Here is a 19,659-nt window from a genome sequence, read left to right as displayed (position 1 = left end):
CAAGATTTGTGCTCAGTTCAGTGATGTGGGAACTCTAATTAGCTTTAGGTTTGGCCTTAGGATTAAGTGAAAGTTGTTAGAACCCTAAGTGACATTATTTGACAGGTGCTGAGCAGCAATCCTCATCCCCCTTTAAATATCTTCCCCTGTACCTCACTGATGTGTGAAATCCATTCATTTCTTTGAGTCTTGATGGCTTTTCAGTTTTCTGGAGTCATCTGTGGAAATAGTGATACTCCAACCCCCAGGAGAAGTAGCACCTTAACCCCTTAGCAGCTAACACCTTAGTAAGAATTAGTTAACAGCCAGCTGAGAGTAAGGTCTTGGAAAAAGAAAACACTTGGTGGTGATTGGAAAGAATCCGGGAGGACTGAGAAATCAGGCAGAACTTTGTTTTAGTGTCAGGAGATTGCAAACTGTGATTGTAGGACCATGCCCTGTGTATATTTGTATCACAGAATCCGATTGTTAACATTATCACAGGCAGCAGCTCAGATATCATCTTGGGTAGGAGTTCTTAGTCTTTTTTATGTTATAGATTTCTTTGGTGAGCAGTGAAAACTGTGGACCCCCTTTTAGAATAATGTTTCTAATAGCACAAAATAAAATACATTGAATTACAAAAGAAACCAAAAGTTAGTGAAAATAAAATTCTTATTTTTGTCCTATCCAAGATCTTGGATCCCCTGAAATTTTTGTTTTGTTGCAAGACAATTGGGATTAAATGACCTTGCCCAGAATCACACAGCTAGTAAGCATCAAGTATTTGAAGCTGGATTTGAACTTAGGTTCTCCTGACTCCAGGGCCAGTGGTCTATCTACTAGGCCATCTAGCTGCCTTGATCCCATGAAATCTTAAACCCAGGTTGAGAACCCTTACTCTACTGCAACTCCACTTCACTGATATGTAAAGAATCTGGATCCCTGAAGGAACGTAAGTAAAGGTTAGGCAACTGTGGAATCCTGGAATCAGAAGGACCTGAGTTTAAATCATATCTTAGATCTTATAAGCTACATGGCCCTAAGCAAGGAATTAAGTACAATTTGTCTCAGTTTCCTCATCTGTGAAATGAGCTGGAAAAGGAAATGACAGATTACTCTGGTATTTTTGTCAAGAAAACTCCAAATGGGATCAGAAAGAGCTGGAAGTGACTGAAATAACAACAAAGGTTTAAGGCAGCCTCCAGGTCTCTGGTCTTTTCAGTCAAAATGCAGAGTTCTCCTCAAGACTTAATATAGACTGCATAATGACTAGAAGATACTTTATATGCTTGTCAAATGGATAAATGAATTTTGAAGATGAAAGGCATCCTCATATAGTGAAAAGTTTATTGAATCAAAAGATCTGCTGTGTTCAAGTCCCAAGACTACCATTTGAGGGCTGGGTAACTTTAGACAAGTTTACTCTCCTAAAGTCTAAATCAGTGGTCCTCAAAATTTTTAAATAAGGGACAAGTTCACTGTCCCTCAGACTGTTGGAGAACCGGACTATAGTAAAAACAAAAGCTCACACTCTGTTTCTGCCCCTTAGCCCATTTGCCATAGCCAGGCAGGCCGCATAAATGTCCTCAGTGGGCTGCGTGTGGCCCGCAGGCCGTAGTTTGAGAACCCCTGGTATATCTTAGTTTCCTCATCTGTAAAGCAGAGGTAATATTTGAATGATGTATTTCATAGGATCATGAGGAAAATGATTTGCAAACCTTAAAACAGTATGAGAATTCAAGCTATTTAAGTAGGATTACCAAGCATTCTGTACTAGGAATTGGCAAATTGTCATGGACTTCATTAATGAATCTCAAAATCAAGGAGTCAGTTTTCCACTAAAGGCACTGTTAGGTTTTGATGGGGGTGAACTACTTCTCCATGTGCAACCCTGTAGGGAAAAGTTTGGAAGTAGACTAGGAGGTCTCAGGTGAGGGAGAAGTCTTTGGGAAAGGGGTTTTGTTTACATAGGCCTTAATACACTTGAGGGACAGAATGACCAGATGCCTCATGTCTATAAAAACTGCTCTTAGGTTCTGTCTCAGGGACAAATAGCTCTGAGGCTGAACCAACCAGCTGCAATTTCTCAGAACTATGGGATTAGCAAGCAGCTAGGATCACCAATCATATTAATTATACACAAATACAGGAAGGATCTATGACTTTATCAAGTGTGGAGAACTCCCAGTGAACAGATCAACCACACCATCACTCAGGGAATTGCTTGGGATAAAAAAGAGGCAGTTAAGTGGCAGGATGGATGGAGTGCTGGGCTTAGAGTCAAGAAGGTGTGAGTTCATATTAAGATACTTATATGTGTAGGTCTGTGGACAAGCCATCTAATCACCTCAACCTCATCTGCAAAATAGTATTGCTAATAACAATACTTTCTTCATAAGGTTATTGTGAGGATCAAAAAAAATTTCATATATATATATATACATGTATATATAAAATGTCTTTTTCAAATGTTAAAGTGACCTATAAATGCTAGTTATTAAGAAGAGACTTGCCTAGGTGGGGTTTGAAGCTTACCTTCTGGATTCTAAGGTCAGAACTCTATCTAGATCATTCTTTTTTTTTTTTTTTCCTCCTGAGGCTGGGGTTAAGTGACTTGCCCAGGGTCACACAGCTAGGAAGTGTTAAGTGTCTGAGACCAGATTTGAACTCGGGTCCTCCTGAATTCAAGGCTGGTGCTCTATCCACTGCCCACCTAGCTGCCCCCTAGCTCATTCTAATTATGTAGCTAATCATGAGAGCTGATCACTTAAAACAAAATGTTGACTGAGTGAATGAATTTTGAAGGTGAAAGGCATCCTCATATAGTGAAATTATCACTTGATAACAAGTCAGAAGATCTACTGTGTTTAGCTCCCAAGACTGATATTTACTAGCCATGTTGCTTTAGACAAGTTAACTTCTTGTCTAATTCTATCAAAATTCTGCTACTAAGTGTGCAAATGTAGCACAAGTGATTTTTTTTTCTCTTATCCTTTCTCCCTATCCAAATAATACTCATCCTTCAGGATCCAGCCTATAGGCTCCCAAAGCCTTCCTTTCATGACCACCCCACTTTATGCAGATCTCTCTCATATTCTTTTAACTTCTTTTAACACAATTAGGTAGCACCTTATATTGATGTTGAATTACTTCATGTGTGCTGTCTGTCCTCCTTGTAAACCTTTGTGTCTTCTATCCCTGGATTCTGTGGGTTTTCACTTACTGTCCTCTCATCTTTATCTCATGTCTTCCTTCAACCTAAAACCCTTACCTAAAACCCCACTTTCTATAGGAAACCTTTCCCAGCCTCTCCTAATTCTAGTGCCTCTCCTCTCTGGATTAATTTCTCCTGTCTATGGCTTGTTTGTATATAGTTGGCTGTGTATTGCCTCCCTTTTAGACTGGAAGCTCCTTTAGGAAAGGAATTGTGGAGTATTTTTGGAACCCTTTGTATTTCCAGTACTTAGCCCAGGACTTGGAACATAATAAGTGCTTAATAAATGCTATTGATCACTTTTTTTTCCTATTGTGAGTGTAATAATAGCAATGACAGCTATATTATGCTCCACAGTTTATAAGTTATACTGTATGCTCATTTCATTTCATCCTGGCAAAAATCCTAATGGGTGATAGAGTATTACTATCCTTATTTCACAGGTGAGGAAACCAAGGTATATATACAATTAGTAAGTGGTAAAGTAGATATTTGAATCCAATCCTCTAGCTTGGGCTCTAGAACTTTTTCCTGTATTTCAGTGTGGGTCAAGAACCTTATTTTTTTCTTTTTTTTGTACCCCTGAAATTTCTAGCATAGGGCTGAGCATACCATAACTGCGTAACAGATTTTTGATGAATCCAAATCTTCTAGTGCCTTTTTTCCTTTGAAGACCTTACCTTAAAAAGGTCAAGGTCTTCACTCCATCCAGGACCATCTCCAATCATCCTGATCTATAACTTGCCACTGGACCCAGATGACTCTGGAGGGGAAAGTGAGGAAGGTGACCTTGCACAGCCTCCCTCGATTCAATCCAATTCATTTGCATGTCATGGCAATATTTCCCTGATGTCATGGTCCTCTTCAAGAGCAAAGGACAAACAACAACAACAACAATCTTAACCCATAGCATTTCTTCTGCCAAAGTTATAGAATGAGCAAATGAATAAACCTTCATTAAGCACTTACTATATGTCAAGTGTGACTCCTCTCGCTGGGTTATAAAAACATAAAATCATGTACCTAGAACCAGAAGATTTCTAGACTACTTAGTTGAATGATTCATTCTATAGATAAAGAAACTGAAGCTCAAAGAGGTTATGATGTGTTCAGGGACATGAGGTTGTAATCATCAGATCAGGAATTTGTACCAAGACCCTCTGATTCTGGTTCTGGGAGCCCTTTCACTGTGCCCAGCTGCTCCCTAAGGCTCCATGGGACAAGAATCATATTTTATAGTTCTCTGGTGTACCTACAATGTCTAGCATAGTTCTAAAGATACCATAAGGCTTAATAAATACTTAATAAATTGACATTTTCTAATATCCCTCTTTGACCATCCATTTTTTTTCCTGGAGAAGTCATAGCATGATACCTCTTGCTTCATCCCTAGTCTGGCCAAATTTCTATGTTTCCCTCCCAAGGATGCTCTTGAAGATATAACTTCCTTTGTTCACACAACAGATGGCTTTGCAGGGATCAGGATGATGGCCAGTTGATCCGAGAATTATTACCCAGTGGCAGCAATGCAACATTGAAAAGTGAGTTATTCCTGGGGAGCACTCCTTTCTGAGGGACTATGTAAGGTGTATGTTTCTGGGCTGGGGAGGGGTATTCACTCCACTGAATAGGAATCAGATGATTTCCCAGGTCAAAGAGAATCTGTGACCTTTGGGAAGGAAGTGGAGGAAAGGAGGGGAAACCATGTTGGTTTCATTTAATGGGAAACAGAGAGGATGGAGTGGGGTGTGAGAGAAAGCATTCTGGACTCCAAATTAGGAACCTGGGGTCTGGCCTGGGTTCTGTTGCTAGTTAGCTATGATCACAGAATGGAAAGAAGAGAAAATACAGTTGGGGTTTGAGCTTAATCAACTGATGTCCACAAGAGAGAGAAGAAGATTTAGACTTGAACTTCAAAGAGACGAACCAATTCAGTCCAGTGGAAGGAAAGGGAAAGAGGGAACAAACATTTATTAAGCACCTATTATGTGTCAAGCTTTACAAATACCTCATTTAATCCTCAGAACAATGGAAGATAGTTGCTATTATTATTCCCATTTTATAATTAAAGAAATTGAGACAAGCACTCATTAAATGACTTGTCCACATAGCTATTAAAAGTTTGAGCTTATATTTAAACTCAGCATTGGTTCAGGAATTAGAGGACCTGGATTGCTACAGAACAAGTTATTCAGCTTCAGTTGCATTACCTATAAAAATCCAAAAACTATGGAGTTTCCACAAGGAGATAATGTATGGAAATCATCATATGATATGAGCTGTTATAGTTCTTTACTATGGGACTTGATCTCCAAAGCATCTGCCTCTGAAGAAAGCAGAAGAGATATTGTTCCAATTTTATATTCAGCTAATCAATAAGCCATTATTAAGCACTTGTTGTTGCATCATTTCAATCATGTCCAATTCTCTGTAACCTCATTTAGGGTTTTCTTGGCAAAAATACTGGGGTGGCTTGCCATTTCCTTCTTCAGCCCATTTTACCGATGAGGAAACTGAAGTAAATAGGGTTAAGTGACTTGCTCAGAGTCATATAGCTAATAAGTATCTGTGGCTGGATTTGGTGGATCAGGAAGATGAGTCTTGCTTATTAAGTGCTTCCTATGTGTCAGACACTAGGCTAAGAACTGGAGATACAAATAAAGATAAAAATAGAATTTTGGTTCTCAAGGGGATTACATTTTAATAGGGTGTCAGCATATGAATAACTATGTATATGCAAGATATATAGAGTATAAGTGAGATGTAACTCAGAAATAAGTCTAACAATAAATTGTAAGGGTAGGGAGTTGGGAAAAGCCTCTCATTTAACAGATGAGACTGAGTTTCTGAAGGAGAAATGCTCTAAGCTAAACAGTAAACCTAGGATTTCTGATTCCCATTCTTGTCCTCCTTTTGTCACAGGGCATTGTGTCCTTGACATAGATAAGTGACAGCTCCCGGACCCCCAGAATCATCAGCTGGGACAATGGAATTTGGGTAGACAGAATATGGAATTATGAGGAGTTCATTTTCTTCTCAGGTCCTATTAATGTTTTATAGAGAGAAGAAAAAAACCGGCTTTTTAAAGGAGGCCTCTGGGCCTCTCAAGCAGCTGGCTAATTTGAACTGTGCCCACAGAGTTGTCCTTTGTGCTTGCAGCTGCCTTGTTGGCTATTTTATCAGACCCTAGCTTGGAGGACAGACCCCCTGGGGAGCTCCATTTCCCTAACTTTAGCTTCCTAACAGGCAGGTGCTGGGGATGGCAATAAACTCCCAGAGTCAGAATTAGTGTTACTTACTATTTTTATGTCTCTGTCTTATTTTCTCACCAGATATCCTCTTCCTGAAATCAACAGATGGGGCTTTAGGCCTAGGTTGGGGATAAGACTATTCCTCAAAAATGCATAATCACTCTGTTGCTCAGTGATGATAATATTAGCATAGCATATACTTTTATTATATAATTTTTTATTGTATAACAAAATGTATTTTATCATATGGCAGTGTATAATACTAACATAATAACATTTTAATTGTTGAGAATTTAGCTGTTTGGTAATCTCATTCATATGAAATAATTAAGCAGTCTAATAATTAGGTCTTTGAGTGATACTATGTAGCACAATGGATAGAGGACCAGTCCTGTAATCATGGAGATCTGAATTCAAATGCAGCCTCAGATACTTGCTAACTGAGTGACCCTGGGCAAATAACTTAACCTGTTTGCCTTAGTTTCTATATTCAAAATGGGGACATGGCAAAATATTCCAGCATCTTTGCCAAGAAAACATCACAAAGTCTATTACGTCACATAGAGTTGGACGTGTCTGAACAACAAAAAGTTTTTGAATAGCCAAAAATAAATGTTACAAAATCCAAGTACTAAAACTCATACATGTTATTCACCAGAGAGTTTTTCAAATCCTCATCTACAGCTAATTTACTCTTAATCAGCAAATAGTTCTAACAGATGGGATAATATAGTCTTTCTGGCCACAGCAGATCAAAATGATGGAAAAAAGTCAGTTAAAATTGGAAGTACACTCTATATTGACTTCCACTCTATGTCAACAGGTATGAGAAATAAAGCTAACAGTTTGAGCTCAAAGAGGAAATAGAAAAACTATGGAAAGTAGACATAAGAAGACAAGGAAGTGTGAAATATCAAAAAGATTTAGGTAAAATGGCTTCAAAGAATTTTGGTACTTGGCAAAATCATTAGGTAACCAGAAAGACATCCCTAAGGTTCTGGTTTGGAGGTTTGATTGGAATAACTTGCTTACATAGAGAGATTTTTTTCCCCTTTTCAATTCACTTTCACATTTACAGTCTATTTTTAATTTCATGACAATCCTATGAAGTAAGTAAGTACAACAGGTTACTTTGTCAGCGTATTAGACTTAGAATGAACAGAACTTTTCCAGCTCCTATTTGAATAATCATTGGTAACCTACTTCCCATTTCTTCTTTTAAGCCATTTTCCCTTTGTTTGCTCATCTACAAAAAAAGAGGGTGAATTAGGACTCTCTAGGGTCACTTTCCATTTTTACATCTCATGACTCCTAAGAAATGAAAACTATCATCTAAGGTCTCAAAGACAGTTTGTGTAAGAAGCTCGATTAGAACCCAGACATCCTCTTCCCTACAGCTCAGTCATGTTTTCTGATTATATGAGTATCTGCAGCTTAAATGGGAAATACACAAAAATCATTCTGTCTATCTAATCTCTGTATTAATGCCCTCTCTCTTGTGATCATAGACTTCCGCTATCATATCAGCATCAAGACGGGAGATGTTGGAGGTGCTAGCACTGACTCTAAAGTCTATATCAAACTCTATGGAGAAAAGAGAGATACCATTAAGCAAATCCTCCAGGTCTCAGATAATAACCTGAGTGATCATTTTGAGCGTCGCCGAGTTGACGAATTCACCCTTGAGACTATGGACATTGGAGAGGTAAGTTTTCTTACTGTGTAAGACGTGCACTGATGGGATATTAAGCCTTCCTCCTACCCTCTTTGTCCTTCCCAGCACACATGTATCAACTCTAAAGATGGCTAATATCTAGGGGGCAGCTAGGTGGCACAGTGGATAGAGCACCAGCCTTGAATTCAGGAGGACCCGAGTTCAAATCTGGTCTCAGACACTTAACACTTCCTAGCTGTGACCCTGGGCAAGTCACTTAACCCCAGCCTCAGAAAGGAAAAAAAAAAAGATGGCTAATACTTGTGATGGTTTACTTTTATATTGTCCAGTTGCTACAGTCATGTCTGCCCCTTCATGACCCCATTTGGGCTTTTCTTGGCAAAGATACTGCAGTGATTTTCCATTTCCTAGTCCAACTCATTTTACAGATGAGGAAACCGAGGCAAACAGAGTTAAGTGACTTACCCAGGGTCATACAGCTAGTGTCTGAGGCCAATTTCAACTTGGGAAAGTGAGTCTTCTTGAATCCAAGCCCAGTGCTCTATCTGTCATTTTTCTTAGCTGCTGTTTTACTTCTATAGACAACTTAAAAATTTGCCATGAGTCTATTTTGACATTGAAGGGATTAGGACAAAGTACCCCCATAACCTGGAAAATCCATGTGAAATTTTTTGGCTCTCCCTTTGCAGTAGAGAAAAAGTCAGAACTATTATGGTATTAAAAGATAAACTATGTTGCTACTAGACCATTTATGAATTTCTAAGCCTTTTCCATATCATCTCCTGACCTTCGTGTTTATGGCTCCCCCCATTGAATTTCTTATTCTGACCCATGATATTAAAACCATGATGAAGGAAAGTCACAATGTGGAAGAAATACATGGATTCCTACATAAATCCCACTTGATGCTCACAACAATATTACCCCCATTTTGCAGTTGAAGAAATGGACACAGCAATGAATAATGACTTGCTCACAGTCAGACTCAGTACTCAGTCAGATCTTTGGAATCAGAACCCAGTGTTATTTCCCTTCATATCATTTCCCTGCCCTTTCCACATCCTCTCTCCCTAACTTCCTAACAGGAGTCTGTTTTGAAAAACAGAGTCAAAACATTCAAAAGGCTGGACTTGAAGCACACTAAAAGCTGTGAAGAGTGGTTCAATAACCAGCCTGATACAGGCTTTAGTGATGGGAGAAGGGATTAGGTAGCAGCTATGATATTTATGTTTACCTTATCTGTAACAAGAGTCAGGAGCAATGTTCCCAGATCCTGAATCCCAGAGGCTATTTTGAGAAGGGTCATCAAGGTGCCAAGGAACAACAAGCCTCAGTTTCCCTTTTTCTTAGAATAAGAAGTCTTTGTGCTCTCTAAAATGTCTTCCAGAACTTGCCTTCTCTTCCTTGGTAGAGAGGTGATAGAAATGTAGAATGAGACAAACATTTTCATATATGTCAACGCATTGACTTTTTTCCCTCAACTCTTATTTGTTATAAGGGAGGGCTTCTATTTAAGGAAGGGTGAGTTAGTGTGTAATCGTAGAGATACAAGAAAAAATAAATTAACATCAATATTGCATTTTAACATAACACTGAAGGAATCAGTCAAATAGGGCAATTTTGAAGCTACTTTGTTAAATTTCATAATACTTTAGGAAAATCCACCAAATTGCATATAACAATTTCCAATTTCAGAAGCCCTCCTCCTTTTTTGTTCTTTTTTGTAGGCTGAATGCTTGTGTTTGGTTTTGTTGAAGATTTTAAGTTTATAATAAAAGAAAAACCAAAACCAAAACTAGAGTGCCTTCCAACCCAAACATTCAATGATTCTATAAGATAAACCTCACCAGCTCCTGTCTCTACATTTAACCCTGAGTTTCCTTCCAGATTAACCGGCTTATTATCGGCCATGATAGCACGGGCATGAGTGCAGGCTGGTTTTTGGGCAGCATTCAGATTCGGGTGCCCCGCCAAGGCAAGAAGTATACATTTCCTGTCAATCGCTGGTTGGACAAGAATGCAGCTGATGGCCGCACAGAAGTGGAGCTGTACCCCAGTGAGGTTGAGGAGATTGAACAATGTAAGCAGATAGGAGGTTGGTTGTTTGTTTGCTCAAGAGAAAAGGAAGAAGATCATTGCCTTGGTCCACATCCTTAAGAAAAAGTCTTATGTAGAGGTAATACCTATAAGTGAGTCTATTTGGTTCTCACATAGATCATCTGTGAGAGATGGAACATAAGATATTATCCTCATTCTACAGATAGGGAAGTCAAGGCCTGCAGAGGTGAAACAGTTTACTTATATGATAGCTGTATGATGTGAGGTATGATGTATCAATTAGTTACTTAATCTATAAGTATTTATTGGTTACTTATGGTGTTTTAGATTTTTTTTTAAGAAATACAAAAGAAGGCAGAGTAATATTCGTCTTCATAAGCAGCAACCAAACTCAATGAGCAACTTCAATCTCTTATTGCCTCAGACTTAGATTTTTGCAATAGCCTCCTAAATGATCTCCTTGCTTCTAGCCTCTTTCCCTTCCAATATCACTGCCAGATTAGTTTACTTAAAACAGCAAAGTAGAAATCTTTTCATAAATTATTCATTTCCATAATAACCCTAAACATTAGCTTTATCTTCAATTTCTCTTTCTCTTTCTTTTCTTTTCTTTTCTTCCTTTTTTTTTTTTTTTTTTTGCCGAGGCAATTGGGGTTAAGTTACTTGTCCAGTGTCACACAGCTAGGAAGTATTAAGTGTCTGAGGTCAACTTTGAACTCAGGTCCTCCTAACTTTGGGCTGATACTCTATTCACTGCACCACCTAGCTGCCTCTGATTGTTCTTTTTCTTAAATAATTTGTTTCAGTCAAAATGAACCCTGTACTATGAAATCTTGAAGTTTCTTTTGACTATTCTATTCACCTAGAATGTCATCCCCCTTCTTGCCTAGCCAGTTCCCTCTCAATGGAAACTTAGTGTGACATTAATTTGTTAACAGACAAATCAAAACTAATCTGTTGCAATTGTCTTCATTTTATAAAACTGTAATATTTCTAAAGTGAATTTTGTTGAAAGTGAGTTTTTGTTGTATTTGTAAGACTTAGTATCAATAGAAAACAACTTAATAGTGATTGAGTAGAAGTGATAAATCTTTCTATTCATTATGGAAAACAAGATAAAACAAAGCACGACAAATGTCACCTGGGCTCAAGGTAACATTCAAATGACATTTATTTCTGCAGTCCTTCCTTTTCTGCCTCATTATTATCTCTCCTCAAATCCTAGAGAATTTTCTATCAATCAATATGCTTTATTAAGTACCTATTAATTGGCATTGGCTACATTACAGACTGAGGACTTAGTTATCTTTTCACGTGTGAATTTGTCCTTTCCTCACAAGCTAAACCATATAATGCCTGAACCCATCCAGTCTTATTCTCTTCCATATCCCCAACAGAGGCTAGCACAAGGCTGGACACATAGTAGCTATCCATTGAAGTTCTTTTTCCACTGAAGTATCCTCTAGAGTTCTGGTCACCCAAGAGCATACAGCTCCCTCTTTAGAGTAGAGTTTCCTTCTCCCTAAATCTTTGTCTATCTCCTTTGACTCTGGTCTAGTGATCCATTATGAGGTGGAGATTGTGACCGGGGATATGGGCAATGCAAGCACCAGTGCCCAGGTCTACATGCAGATCTATGGAGAAGAAGGCAAGACCGAAGTGCTCTTTCTCAAAAGCCGCTCAAAAGTCTTCCAGAGAGGAAACAAGGATACCTTTCAGGTATGCTGTGTAGAGTGAAAGCAACAAGGATGATCAATGGACTTGATATCAGCCCTGGTTGGAGTCTCTGGGTATTGTCCAGACAACTTGGTCCATTTTGTAAGGCCATTGCCTAAGGCACCAGTGAGGACATGATTCCTTTAGAGCACTGAAGGGAGTTTTCTCTCCAGGCCTACCGAGGACCTGGTTCCCAGTCAAGGCTTGGGGTCTTATATCATGGTGGTGTTCTCACTTCCCTTTGTTAATTTTGGTATAAAGTTGAACAGAGGGATGGATGGTGTGTGTGTGTAACAGACAGATAGAAACAGAGACAGAGAAAGACAGAGAGAGACAGACAGACAGAGAGAAAGGGAGAGGAGGGAGATAGATTTTGGTGAATATGAGAAGGAAGAGAGCTGGTACATATATAAATATATACATATATATTATATACATATATACACATTCCGTGAATACCTGCCTAAACTTTTTTACATGTACATGTATATGTGCAAGATAATATTTCTAAAGTGTTTAGCATTGCTCCTGGCACAAAGTAGGCATCATGGCATTGAAAAAGTTCACAATTAGAGGTGCTTTGGAAGTGATTTACTAAAAAGTCCTTTATAGGCTTGAAAAAGTAAATTCATTTTCACCAAGGGCTTCAACACTGCCTCTCAGCTTATAATTTTCAAATGGGGGAGGTTTCTGTTTCTGTATTAGTACATATATACATTATATGTCACATAGAAAGATATTTATACAAATATAGTATATGTGCACATACATACATAAAATGTATGACATCTAAAATATACATGTGTATATACATATATCACATACACATACATTTATAGAGTGTATGGGAAAGAACCTTAGAATGATTGTCTAGATTCCTGGGTTCTAATCCCAGCTCTGACATTGTGTCACCTCTTAGTTTTAGTTTCCTTTCCTGTGAAATGAGCATAAATTATTACTGCCCTACTTGCCTCCAGAATCCAATGAGAAAATAGTTTTTAAAATGCACTAAAACATTACAAGAAACATATAAATTCAAATTATTGTTATTGTTATTATTACTGGGTTAAGAGGAACATGGTGTGTAAAGTCATGAAATTATTATTATAATTACTAGGTGAAGAGGAGTATGGTATGTGAAGATCAGGAAGTAATTCTTCCTCATTATTACTCAGGCCTTATTTGAAAATAGTGACTAATGTAGCCAACCATACATTGACTAGGATGTGATGAAGCCTTTGAGGGACAATGTGTCACAATAATGATATAGGAGCTAGATGATAGAGAATATGAAAAAAATGCTAAGACAATGAATCAAGGATTTCCTGTGAGTTTGGTCCTACAGAAGTTATTAGGAATACCTGAGAAAGGAATTGATTCTACTTTATAGGAGTTCACAAAATATTTGAGGAGATAAATCCAATAAACATGAAATAAGTATAAACTATAGAATGCACCATGAAACCAGGCAGCAGACTGTCCAATTCACACTCAAATCTCTCAAAATTCAAAAGGGAGAATGGAAATTGGAGTTATGAGATCAGAAGACGTATGTAGGCTTTGAAAGGTTCTTGGAGATTGTTCTTGTCCAGCCCCCTGACTTCACTAGGGAAAGTGAAATGGTGAGATGACTTGCTTCTGGCCAAGTCAAGATTTGGAACAATATCATAAGATCAAAGGATTATAGAACTATTGCTGGAAGGGACCTTAAAGACCATTTGGTTCAACATTCTGATTTTTAAAATGAAGAAATTTTGACCTAAGAAGGTCAAATGACGAGCCCAAGTTCACACAAGCAGTTACTATCTGAGGAGGGGTTAGCATATGTAAATCACTTTTAAAAACTCTCAAAGTAATATAATAAAAATGCTAGCTAGCCAGGTCTAGGTAGGTCCTCTGAGTCCCTAGCCAGTGTTATTTCTTTGGTGCCATGCTTCTTAAGAGAATTTCTCACTCCATCATATCAATAAAGAAGGCTTCAATGAGGAAGTGGGACCCACCCTTGAAGGTTGGGGAAGATTTCTAGATGAGAAAGGAAAAGCAGGTCTTGAATGTAGGAGGATGACAGAAATAAGGCATGAAGGAAAAAAAAAGAGCTTGGCATGTATACAGGACAATAAGGAGACCAACCTGCTTAGATTTCTATAGTGGGAGAAATGATTAATAAAGTGAGGAAATTATGGTAGACATTGAAAGGCAGGTTAGGAATCCCAGATGTGATGTGTGCTAAGCAATAACTAATTGGGAGATTTGGAGGCTCCTTCTAGCCCTAGTTCTTTATGATCTTATTCCTGGGGACTGGGGACCCTGGGACCTGTTCTTCTTGGGGAGGAAGGGGAAGGAGGGTGGCAAGTATTCTCCAAGGCACTGACCTGTGCTTTGGCAACAGCTAGAGGCAGCAGACGTGGGTGAGATCTTCAAGATCCGCGTGGGCCACACGGGCGAGGGCTTCGGGTCTGGCTGGTTCGTGGACACAGTGGAGCTGAGACGGCTGGTGCTACAGGAGGTGGAAGTCACCCCAGAGGAGGAAGCCCGGAAAAAGAAGGAGAAGGACAAACTGCGGCAGCTGCTGAGGAAGGAGAGGCTGAAGGCCAAGGAACAGCAGAAGAAGAAGAAAAAGAAAAGCAGTGACGTGGAGTCTGAGGAAGAGGAGTCTTCATCCGAGGAGGAGTCTTCAGAGGAATCGGAAGAGGAGACCGAGATCGAGGACGAAGAGGAAGAATTTGGTCCAGGCATGCAGGAAGTGGTCGATGTCTACAGGTTTCAAGCTAATCGATGGCTGGCCACGGATGAGGAGGATAACGATCTGGACATGGAGTTGGCCCCCTCAGGAAGATCCGGTCCTGAGCGTAAGCCTGAGCCAGGGTCGGACAGTCCCCCAAAGCGATTGGACCCATATTTGGGACACCAGGTTGTGGAGCAGAGCTTTCAAAGGGCAGGGCTCGCTTGTTGGTCCCAAGAGGGGACAGGAACTGCAGTCACCTACAGGTGTCACAAATCTGGGCCCAGGTGACCCAGTGCTGAAATTCCACCATTAGTAAAGTTAGTCTTTGAGATTAAGCATTTTTCACTCTCTGAGTCTTCTTGATAACCCTTGGAAAGGGTAACAAATTGGCACTAGAATACTAAAGTGAATGGGTTTAAGAGATCAGATTTTTTTTTTCTAGGAGGGATTCAGGGTAAATGAGTCCATTGAGTGCTTGGGTGTGGGAGGTAAGACTGGGAAAGAGTTGGAAGAGGTAGCCAAAAGAGGTAAGAATATTGAGAGAGTAGCATATTATTTAGAAATAAGGTGAGTGAGAGATTCCAAAGGCAGACTTCACTGGCCGAGACTCTCCTAATACCCTTGGACTTCTTGGAAAGGATAATTATGGCAGGGGAGGATAGGGCTGGAGCTAGGAGACAGTCCAAAGAAGCTAATTTTGGCCCTTGTTCTAGAGGAGTCTTACTCTTGACCTTTGAAAACCCCGCATGCTGACAGCCATTTGTTTTCCTTAAAACCAGACTTGATTTCTCAGGATTGGACCCATGACTTGGTTTCCTAAATCCTACCTTATCCTGTGTCCACAGCCAATACCTATGAAGTCCAGGTGATCACAGGGAAGATGCCCAAAGGTGGCACTGATGCCAACGTCTACCTGAACATCTATGGTGAAGAATATGGTGATACTGGCGAGCGAGCTTTAAGAAAATCAGACAAATCAAATAAGTTTGAACAAGGACAGGTAACAACAACAATAACAGTTTATTTTCAGGATACTTTACATAAAATACATTTAAACAGATATTTAAAATTTATCAAGCGTAGACTTCAGAGGCCATTGAGTCCAGTTCTCTCATTTTGCAAATGAGAAAACTGAGGCAACCAGAATTAAAATGTGGGAGATTCCAAAGACAAAATTCACCAGCCATGTCTTTCCTAGTCCCTTTGGACTTCTTGGAAAGGATAAGAATTAGCAGGGGAGGATAGGGCTGGGGTCACACAGTAATTGTCTGAGGCTGGATTTGAACTCAGGAAGATGGGCCATCCTTACTTCAGGCTCAGCACTCTATGCACTATGGCACCCTCTAGCTACCCTTGGCTTAGTTTCCTTATTTGTAAAATGAAGGGGTTGAACTCTGGCCTCTTATGCTCTTCTAAGTCTAGACCTCTTTCTCTAGGATCAAGTATAAATCCCTATGTTTGGAATTTAAAACCCTTCACAGTGTGGCTACTGGTCTTCTTGCTGTTCTTCAGAATTCTTAATTTTCCTCAAGATTCAATTGAACACTCCCTTATACATCAGGTCTTTCTTGATCCCTCCAGCTGTTAATGCTAATCCCCCTAATCATCTTGTATTTATTTTGCATATACAGCTGATCCTCATTGTGGGTTCTGTATTTGGGAATTCGCCTACTCACTCAAATTTATTTGTAACCCCAAATCAATACTCAGGGCACTTTCACAGACATGTGCAGAGTGTTTGAGTCACCCGATGTGCATGTTCCCAGCTGAGGTCATACTAGGCAATGTTCTGCCTGCTTGTTTCAACTCTCATACTATAAACAAGCATCCTTTACACAGCATATTTAGTGCCACATTAAAAAAAATTGTGCTTTTTGTTAGTAATTTCACAGTTTAAAATGTCCTCCAAATGTAGTGCTAAAGTGCTATCTAGTGCTCCTAAGCACAAGAAAGCTATGATGTGTCTTATGGAGAAAATATGTAAGCTTCAGTCAGGTATGAGATAGTGCTATTGACTGTGAGGTCAGCATTAATAAATCAATGATATGTCCAGAAAAAAAGAGGAAATTCCCTAATTTCTAAGTGAGGTCACTCTGGGAAGTGTAAAATTAAATGTTGTGAGCAAAAGCCTGTAGGAACCTGCATTTCCTCCTGAAAGGATTGTTTGGTATGTACCAATTCACAATGACTTTAGCCATTATTTTTGTTGTTATTCAGTCATTTCAGTCATGTCTGACTCTTTGTGATTCCATTTGGGTTTTCTTGGCAAAAACACTGGTGTTATTTGCCATTTCCTTCTCCAGTAAGGAAACTGAGGCAAAAAAAGGTGAAGTGACTTGCCCAGAGTCACAAATCTAAGAAGTACCTGAGGCTAGATTTTAACTCAGGAAGAGCTCTTGACTTCAGGCCCAGTACTCTATCTACTGTGCCATCTAGTTATATATAAATACCTCTCTTAGAATGTAAGCTCTTTGAGGGCAGGAACTATTTATCTTTTGCTTTTTTTATGTCTAACATCTAATTTCTGGCATGTAGTAAATACTTAATAAATGCTTGTTGATTGATTTCATTATGTTTCTGCAGGATAGGAAAGTAAGGATTTTGGTGGTGGTGGTGGTGGTTGTTGTTTTTCCTTCCCATTTCCTGGAACAGTACCTGCATTGTACATGATAACTGCATATTTGTTGTTGATCATGATCATTTCTTTCAGGTCAAATCTGCTGTTCCCTATTGGCATATAAAGAATTCCCAGTGAGGAAACTCCCACTATGCAGATCAGAGACTTCTTTATGATCTATAGTCTGGGTCACTGAGAGTTGTAACTTTCTCAGTATAATACAATGTGTCAGAGATAAGACTCAGGTGTTATTTTTTTTCATTTTAATAGTATTTCAGTTTTATATTTACATGTAGAAATAATTTTCAACATTCATTTTTATATGATTTTGAGTTCCAACTTTTTTTCTCCCTTCTCCCCAAGACAACAAGCAATCGGATATAGGTAAGACATGTTACAATCATTTTAATATTTCCATATTAATTAAGATGTAAAAGAACAAAAGGGAAAAACCACAAGAAAGGAGGAAAATTGTGAAAATAATAGTCTTTTCAGACACTTAACACTACCTATCTGTGTGACCCTGGGCAAATCACTTAACCTCAATTGCCTCAGCAAAAAGAAAATAATAGGCTTTGATCTTCATTCAATCTCCATAGTTCTTTCTCTGGATGTGGATGGCATTTTCCATCCCAAGTCTATTGGAACTGTCTTAGATCATTGCTGATAAAAGCTAAGTCTATCACAGTTGATCATCATACAATCTTGCTGTTACTATGTACAATGTTCTCCTGGTTCTTCTCACTTCACTCAGCATTAGTTCATATAAGTCTTTCCAGACTTTTCTGAAATCAGCCTGATCATCATTTCTTAATAGAACAATAGTATTTCATTACACTTATACACCATGACCTATTCAGCCATTTCCCAGTTGAAGGGCATCCATTCAATTTCCAAACAAAAAGAGCTGCTACAAATATTTTTGGGCATGTGAGTCCTTTTCCATCTTTTATGATCTCTTTGGCATACAGATCCAGTGGTGGCACTTGTATTTCAAAGGGTAGGCACAGTTTTATAGCACTTTAATCCAGGTTTTCTTTACTCTGAGGTTCTCTTTATCCACTATAACCTAGCTACTTCTTTGAGGATAATCATATGCAGCACACTTTTTAAAGAAAATTGCTCTATATGGACTTCCAGGGGCGGAGCCAAGATGCTGGAGATGATACACAATTCTTTCTGACCTTCTTCTATAACCTTCAGACTAATTAGCAAATCCAGCCTCTGAATTAGCTCTGGACTAGCAGAATCCATGAATATCGGGAGTGTAACAAATTATAAGCAAAAGATAATTTTGAAGATCACCAGAAAAGGTCTGTTTCAATTGGAAACAGGAGGGATGCAGTGAAGCACAAGCAGCTGAGTACAATCACTAGCACAAAGTCTAGGGATGCAAACTCTGAGGGTGGTGTGAACTCTGTGGGGCAGTGTGGACTCCACATGGCAGAGAATCTATGAGGAGGAATCTACTGAAATCTACAGCAGTGTTGGCCACTCTGCCCTGGCTGCAAGCCAGTAGATCAGCAGAGAAATTACAAAACATCCAATACAAACACAAAAGATCAATAGTGAACCCTGAAATTCCAGGATCTCATGGGACCTGGCCACACTCACCTAGCATCAGGAGTGAATCAGCACTGACTCAGGTCAGGTAAGGCCACTTATAGAAGAAGCTGCTACTTGTAGAAGAAGCTTGGAAAACCAAGCTTAACTTTTTAATAAATGAGTAAAAAAGTAAATCAGACAATAGACAGTTTTTATGATGAAAGAGAAGAACAGATTTCAAATTCTGAGGAGACTACAGGCAAATTGTCTCCAGATGAAGACCCAAAAGGTGATATAATCTGGCCCCCATCACACAAGGTTCTTCTATGAGAAATTAAAAAGGATCTTAAAAGAGAGTGAGAAGAAAAATAGGGGAAAAATGATAACTTTGCAACAGAGTTTGGAAAAGGCACATAACTCATAAAAAGATAGATTTGATAAAATAGTAAAAGAAAGCAACTCCTAGAAAAACAGAATTTTGTGAAATGGAAAAAGAGAATAACTCCTCAAAAATAGAATTTGTGAAATGGAAAAAAATTCCATAGAATAAAACAACTCATTTAAAATTCAATTGGATAAATACAAAAAGAAGTTAAAAAAGTAAATGATGAAAATAATTCACTAAAATTCCAAACTGAACAAATGGAAATGAATGACTCAATGAGATAACAAGAATCAATTAAGCAAAACCAACAAAATGAAAAAATAGAAAAAAAACATAAAATACCTAATTGGGAAAACAATCAACCTGGAAAATAGTTCTAGGAGAGACAATTTAAGGATTATTGGACTCCCTGAAATGCATTATGAAAAAAAGAGCCTAGACACTATTTTTCAGGAAATCATCAAAGAGAACTTCCCAGATATAGAATCAGA

At 38.7% G+C, this 19,659-nt stretch overlaps 1 protein-coding gene across 1 annotated transcript in view; it reads left to right on the top strand.

Moving 5' to 3' along the window:
* Positions 1-19,659, top strand: part of LOXHD1 (lipoxygenase homology PLAT domains 1) — a 158,951-nt gene that overhangs the window by 129,471 nt on the left and 9,821 nt on the right. Inside the window, exons 15-20 of the mRNA XM_074280182.1 lie at positions 4,661-4,737; positions 7,956-8,152; positions 10,010-10,202; positions 11,739-11,899; positions 14,286-14,745; positions 15,467-15,621. Of these exons, the coding sequence (XP_074136283.1) occupies positions 4,661-4,737; positions 7,956-8,152; positions 10,010-10,202; positions 11,739-11,899; positions 14,286-14,745; positions 15,467-15,621 (1,243 nt within the window). The remainder of the gene's footprint in view (positions 1-4,660; positions 4,738-7,955; positions 8,153-10,009; positions 10,203-11,738; positions 11,900-14,285; positions 14,746-15,466; positions 15,622-19,659) is intronic.

This window comes from Sminthopsis crassicaudata, chromosome 1 (assembly GCF_048593235.1).
Source record: "Sminthopsis crassicaudata isolate SCR6 chromosome 1, ASM4859323v1, whole genome shotgun sequence".
Classification (NCBI taxonomy): Eukaryota; Metazoa; Chordata; class Mammalia; order Dasyuromorphia; family Dasyuridae; genus Sminthopsis; species Sminthopsis crassicaudata.
Note: the sequence above shows the minus strand (reverse complement) of the source record. Positions and strands in the feature narration are given on the sequence as shown.